The 6,968-nt window shown below is 47.3% G+C and overlaps 1 protein-coding gene across 1 annotated transcript in view; it reads right to left on the minus strand.

Moving 5' to 3' along the window:
* Positions 1–6,256, minus strand: part of CHCHD3 (coiled-coil-helix-coiled-coil-helix domain containing 3) — a 332,794-nt gene extending 326,538 nt beyond the window's left edge. The window contains exon 1 of the mRNA XM_006887200.1: positions 6,176–6,256. Coding sequence (XP_006887262.1) covers positions 6,176–6,256 — 81 coding nt within the window. The remainder of the gene's footprint in view (positions 1–6,175) is intronic.
* Between the last annotated feature and the right edge of the window lie 712 nt (positions 6,257–6,968).

Below are 6,968 nucleotides of genomic sequence, written 5' to 3' on the forward strand. Positions count from 1 at the left end.
ACACCCCATGTATACCTGGATTACACTCCTTTCTGAATATTCCTCCAAGTGCAATTTACAGATATCACCACCCAGCTATCGTCCACTGTAGGCAAAACTGCTTGCTTATCTGCCCTACGCAGAGGAGAACTTAAGCCTCCAAGTGGCCCACAGGAAAAGGACCGCTGTGGCTGTCGGGGACACTGAGTAGAGGAAGTCTGCCAACAGAGAACTCCGTCCACTGACCTCACTGACTTGAGCTACAGCTCCCACAGGCAACAGAGGCAAACACCGCTTGTCAACGGTTGGCTGTACTACATCACAGCAACACGCAACGTACAGAAAAAGATGTGGGCACCTCCACCCGCTCCAACAGCACACTCGCCGCTTTCACCCAAAATGAACACAGACACGCCGTCTCCCAACTCGGACCCAGCCTGTGCCCAGAAGACTGGCGAGACGGACAAAAGACAAAACGTCTCGGCTTCTAAGGAAACACAGGAGAGGAGAGGGGTGCTCCTGGTCAGCTGCCCCCCTGCATGTGGTCAAGTTAGAGACTCCATGAAACCACCCAGATCCCCCACCTCCAAATATGTCCTACCAACGTGACTAAAGGAAGCAAATCCATCTTTCACCTGGTCGCTCTGCACTCCTAAACCTTTGTCACTGTGAGGTGTGGCTGAGTCGCTTCTAACTCAAAGCAGCCTGACGTTTGACAGGAACTGTTAAACCCTGTTCCACTTCCCCATCTCCACTTGAAGCCCAGTGTCTCAGTCCTGTCAGTCCACTTCACTGACGGCCCTCCTCTCTCCTTGGCTGCCCCGGCATCTTTCCAAACATGCCCTCTCCCAAGAACAGACCCTCTTTACCTACATGTCCAAGGTATGTGGGGCCATGTCTCATCTCCTTGCCTCTCTCTGGCTGCACTTCTTTCCAGGTTTGTTTGTTCTTTTAGCAGTCTATGGGAAATGCAATGTTCTTTGCCAGTAACATTCAAAGGCATCAATTCTCCTTAGGTCTTGCTTATCCACCATTCACTTTTCACTTGCTAATAAAGCAACTGAAAATATCACAGTTCAGCTTAGGGCATTGGCACTTTAAAGAAGTCTCTGAGAGCACATTTATCCAACACTAAGTCATTTGATTTCTTGACTACTTCTTTCATGGGTGTTGACTGTGGATCCAAGTAAAACAAAATTCTTGACAACCTCAAACTTTTCTCCATTTATCATGTTGCTGACTGGTCCAGTTGTGAGCATTTTGTTTTAAGGTGTCATTCATACTGAACGCTGTAGTCTTTGATCTTAAGTGCTTTGAGTCCTTTTCATTTTTCAGCACACAAGGTAGTGTCATTTCCATGGACCACAGGACATTTACTCTGCTTTTCAATTACTATATTGTTGTTGTTGTTGTTGTTGTGTACCGTAGTGTCAGAACTGACCCACAGCTGACCCTCCAGTGGGTTTGCAGAAGCACTTAATCACACAGGAGGAGACTGCCCAACTGGTGGCCTTGAACCGCAAACTGCCTTTGGGATTACAGTGCAGCTTCTTGCCACTAGGCCACCAGAGCTCCCTGGCTCTGGTCACTGGCTTTATTATTTTCTCTCAAATAATAAGGGTGTGGGAAGGGAAGGCCTATCACACAGTTTCACACTCATAATATGTAAACCTTAGGTTATAACTATAGTTCGTCACCTGCATTTCTTTGTGTCATTTGTGAGGACCAAGAACTTCGAGTACCCTTATAAAACCCCCCTTATAAAATCCTGGAAAGCTTAAGGCAGTGCTTTCCCCAACAGAATCAAAGACCCTCAAGCTGAAGTGACCATCGACCAATTATTCTGTACCACGCTCATCACACCTACTGACTGACAGGATGTGGAGTGTCTCCTCTAGAATCCATCCCCCACGTTAAGTCTTTTCCCCACTGAGGGGCACTCAACTGCCACTTCTTCCCAAAGTACAGGGTCATCTCACACCCACTTCCTAAACAGCATGCTGCCGGGAACGCTGTGGACTTTTGATACATGTCAGTATTTGTACGGGGCTTCAGGCCTTTTGTTCATAGGCAATCAACAACAACATGTATTTTTTTTAACAACATGTATTTTTACAACCTGAAAGTTTATGGCAAACCTGCACCTACACATCATTTTCCAACAGCATGTGCTCACGTTTCTGTGAGTTGTATTCTGTTCATCCTCACACTTTTTCAAACTTTCATGCGATTACATACTTCATGGACAGTATAAACATAACTTTCAGATGCACTGGGAAACCCCACAGATTCACGTGACTCGCTTCACTGTGCTAATTGATGACCTGGGCCCTGCCCGCAGCACCTCCAGTATTCGCTGTGTTTCCGGGAAGCTCCCACACCACTGTAACCCATTGCCCTGCGAATTTCAGCCTGTGACTTCAAGGCCAGTTGCAGGGAATGGTTTATGCCTGGAATGCAGGATAAACATCACTTCTAAAATGATGCTCACTGGAGTTGACATTTGCTCCTGAAGAGTTCGCTCGCACAGCTTTGATGTTTCAGATGGACGTGTGGATGACGGAGGCAGGCTCGTCCAGCAGGCCCAGCGGGTGCTCTCGGGAATCCTACTGAGCACATGGACTAGGACGATCGAACAGCCGTGGGAATTTCACCACCAGAAATGGATTCAGATGGATGGCAAGAGGGGGGCTTTTGATCCAAACTATACCAGTTGTTTCAGACTCTGAATTCAAAGCAAGTGTGAGGACAAAGGTCACTACATGGTAAGGCTAAGGACTACAAAGGATAAAGGGAACAAAATAAGACCTTGAATCTTCCACGAAAAGAACACCTTTCATTTTCACAAAAAGTGAGAAGAAGAAAATTTAACTTTATATTTTAAGTCATTCTATTGTCATTCTTGATGACACCACTAAGAAACACATGTCTACACATAAACTCGCCTAGTAATGGGATGTCTCACACTGGCTCAGGGACTCTGGGATAGGTCACATAGTAAACGAAGATGAAATGACTCCCCTCATCAGTAGAACCTCTCTGCCTTCCTACAATGCTTGGCTCTGCTGAGTCACTGAAACCTCCCTTTTACTGTACCCTCATCTTCACCCTCAAGTAAGCAAAGCTGGTAAAGCTACCTGAGACCCCCAAGAACAGTAGAGAGCATTTCCAAGGTGACATTCTGAAAGCAGACTGCCACATCTCTCTCCTTCTGAGCAGCTGGTGGCTTCGAGCCACCGACCTTCTGGTCAGCGGTGGAATGCTTAACCACTGAGCCACCAGGGTTCCATGAGGATCTAAACCCTTCACAACTCAAAACAAACATCCGGGCGTCATCCGTCCCATGTTACAACCAACTAAGAAGCCAAGCAGTGGCTCGTCTATGGTACCAAGAATGTCAGTTGTTCTGTGTCAAATATGGTCCCAGGAATGTAAGTTGTAATGTATCACCTACGGTCCCAGGAATGTAAGTTGCTATTTGTTGCCTATGGTGCCAGGAATATAAGCTGTCATGAGTCCCATGCCTCAGTTCATTTAAAAAAACAAACAAACAAGGGGGGGGGGGGACTTGCTTTAAAATAAAAGAATTACAAAATCAGCTGAAGAGCATTTATAAGAGATCTAAGCAATAATACACCAGGACTCCCCTCTCCCAGTGTATAGCCATGAGGGACACCTGTGGGCACCCTTCATGAGCACAACATGCTCTTATTTTACCCAGTTATTTTTAAGTCCAAGATCAATTATGCAGCCCTTACGTGGAATAGTGCTAGTAACAGCTGCTACTCTCAAAGTACCAACCCTTACGCTAGATGCTGCCCTACAGTCCATCAAATTCTCACCAGGAGGCTGTACTCTCCAGGTACAGTGCTAGGGAACACTGATCAAAAGTCAACTTGTCAGGTCACATAGCTGGGAGAGAACTAGGACCCAAACCCGGGCTGCTGGTGTCCCTGGCACAGGCGCTCTCCAATCAGCCACACAGCACTTCCAAACAGCTCCGGACAATCGGATGAGAAAGGAATTCTATCCTAACAGCTGCCTTCTACTGGAAGGCTGGAGGGGGCCAGGTGCTCTGAACACTTTATCTCCTCCTCTTCTAGCCTCAATCAAGGTAAGAGAAGGTACTCCCTGTATGGATCAGGCAACACGAGCACCGTGACTCGTCCGAGGTTATTGCCTTGGCAGTTCTGGTGGAGTTTCACTACCATCTCAAAGGCACACAGTTCGATTCCACCAGCTGCCTCGCGGGCAATCTCCTCCCATGCGGCTTCCCTCTGGGGGTCAGCTGTGAGTGGATTCCAACAGTAAATAGCAACAGGAACTGCCTGAGAATAAAGTGAGATCTGCTTAACTCCTTTCCTAGTCCTGGCTCTTTGCACCATGACCTTCGAGAGATCAGAACCACCTACGCACTCAACAATTCAACAGCATGCCATTTTTTCAGGGACACAGCAGTGGGCTGAGTACAGACACGAGAAAACTTACAGTACATACTAGGCTCAGAGTGAAAACTAGAAAAAGTGGAGACAGACTTAGCAGATGAGAACAGAGAGCCTGGGGAGGCTGCAAGTGGCCGCTGAAAGGGAGGACACGAAGCAGCAGGGGACAGCGCAAGGGCATTCCAGGTGAAGGGCAAGTTCAGAAGGAAAGCCCAGCACACTGTCTGAATGAGAACAGCTGTACCTCAACTGTTTCAATACAGAAAAGCGGAACTCTGTGAGCAAGACAATCAAGAATGTTCTCTGTCTCTGTCAGTATGGGCGTCCAAAGGACAGTTATTTTGTTGGTGTTTTTTTCTTAAACAATCTTTCCATTTTACTATAAGACACACACCTACTGTCATATTTATCCTATCTAGCCTTAACTAATATTTCATGTCTGTGTTTTGACCAAATTATCTTTGTGTTTGATATCTGCATTAGGAGCATAGAAATGCGGATTTTATAGCTCTGTACAAACAAATGTCTTACCCAAAACTTAACTTGGTTTGTTTTTTTTTTCACCCGCTGGTATGGCCCACCCAAAGTCCAAAGGTATATCAAATCTCTGCATAAAACTCAGAGTTTTTACTAATGTTAATTTTACTCCAGAGAACACCAACTAAATCGGGGCGCTTTAAACCCAAGTCTTATCATTAATATAACTAAGGAAATGCTAGCCACTGTGCAAAAGAGTTCAACAGTCTTGAGTTGCTACAGAGAAAACTTTAATAGATCCTTTTTCCAGGTAACAGAAAAGTATTTAAAACACTTTAATACTATCAATTTTTTGGTAACAAGGGCTAATGTCTGATGTTACTTGCACTGGCTGTGCAACAGCAGAGGAAGAAGCACAGAAAAAGTACAAACTTTTCTGAGGTCAAATGGTTTCATTTACAAGGTTCAGGCATCGTACTTCCAAAAATGTGAGGCTCCAAAGACAAATGCAACGGAGAGTGGTGTGAACGCAGTTACTGCTGGAATAGTGACACATCCTAGAGAAAAAAAAAAAATCAAATTTTCCGTTTATGTATCCAGCATGCGGAAGAGGCATTAAAAAAAAAAATTAAGGAGGGGAAAAAGTCCGTCCAACGCCGCAGGCTAGAACTGAAGTTCCAGAGATCTGAACACGTGCAAACCTATCTTAACCTCTAGCCCAGTAATCGGGCTGGCAGCTGCTAGTCCTGAAACTTCTGGGCTTTCTTAGCCCAAGACTAGCAAGAGGAAGACAGAAACCAAGAGAAAGTGAAGAAGGGAGAAGGCATCCTAAGCCGGCCAGAGAAGTGTGGGCTGTTAGGAGCCGCATCAGTAAATGGACACTATAAGGCAAAGAGCAAATAATGGGTCTATTTAAAATGCCAATTGATCTTAAGAGGTGATATGGGCAGCAAGGTTTGGGGCCCGAAGCGAGGAGAAGTAAGAAAAGACCCATTTCGCAGATGGGTAGAGTGAGATGGAAGTTACACACAGTCCCACAACTGTCAGCGGTGCAGTTCAACAGGCGATCACCCTCCTGGAGAGTCCATTCCACCTGCCATCCCACGCCCGCCCCAGCACCGCGCCCAACACTTGAACACAACATGAAACTATTTTCTAGAGCGAGTCTCAAGTCATGAAACTCCAGGCTGGGCAGGTGGACACCGGCTGCAGGTCCGGGGAGTCCGGGCTTGGGGGACAGAGTCAGTGCTGGCGCTGCGCCTGCCCCACTCACTCACCCGGATGCCCTTCACCACCGTGATGTTCTCATTCTCATCGGCCTCGAAGGTGACCCGGCGGGTGCTGGCCGTCCCGCCCATGGCTCCCGCGCCTGCTTCCGCGGCGGCCGAGGGTGGACTCGCGAGCACTGGGACTCACGCGTGCTCACGCGCGTGCAGGCGCCCGGACGTTCCCCGTGACAGCCGGAGCAAGGCCACGACCCCAATGAGCAAGGAGAAGGCGCCGGTCCCGAAACCCCGCCACCTCCGGTCACTTGCCACCACAAGCTCCTTCAATTGGTCAAAGTTGGAAAAGGCCCGCCTCCATGAGACGCGAGCTCCAGGGTTGGTTGATCCAGACCCGGATTCTATGGCAACAGGTGGTATTTAACAAGACTTCCGGAGTCCCAAAGCATCTATGGGAATTGTAGTCCATATCTAGTGCAATGCATTTTGGGATTTTCTCGCCTTCCTCTCAGGAGAGCAAAGGGAGCACGGCCTTCTGGGAGTTGTAGTCTTAATGGCAGAAAAGGGTTATAGCGGGTTACTTTCCAAAGAAGTTCAGCCGTCCCAACACAACTGTTTTGAAAATCAGCTGTGTGGCAGACGTTATTTTAGAAACTTGGGTCTGTGATAAATCGCGCTCTCTCACAATCCCTTTACGAAGAGAAATCACAGTTTAATAGAGGAAATGCACTTTCCTAATGGAGCCAGTCCTAGGAGGGGCCAGTGTCTGCAGAAGGACATTATGCCTCATTAACCTTTGTGTATCCAACCGCAGTCATCTAAGCTCGTTACAAAATCCATGATACAG

The sequence above is a fragment of the Elephantulus edwardii genome, unplaced genomic scaffold (genome assembly GCF_000299155.1).
Source record: "Elephantulus edwardii isolate Elephantulus edwardi_28Jun2011 unplaced genomic scaffold, EleEdw1.0 scaffold00055, whole genome shotgun sequence".
In the NCBI taxonomy this organism is placed as follows: domain Eukaryota; kingdom Metazoa; phylum Chordata; class Mammalia; order Macroscelidea; family Macroscelididae; genus Elephantulus; species Elephantulus edwardii.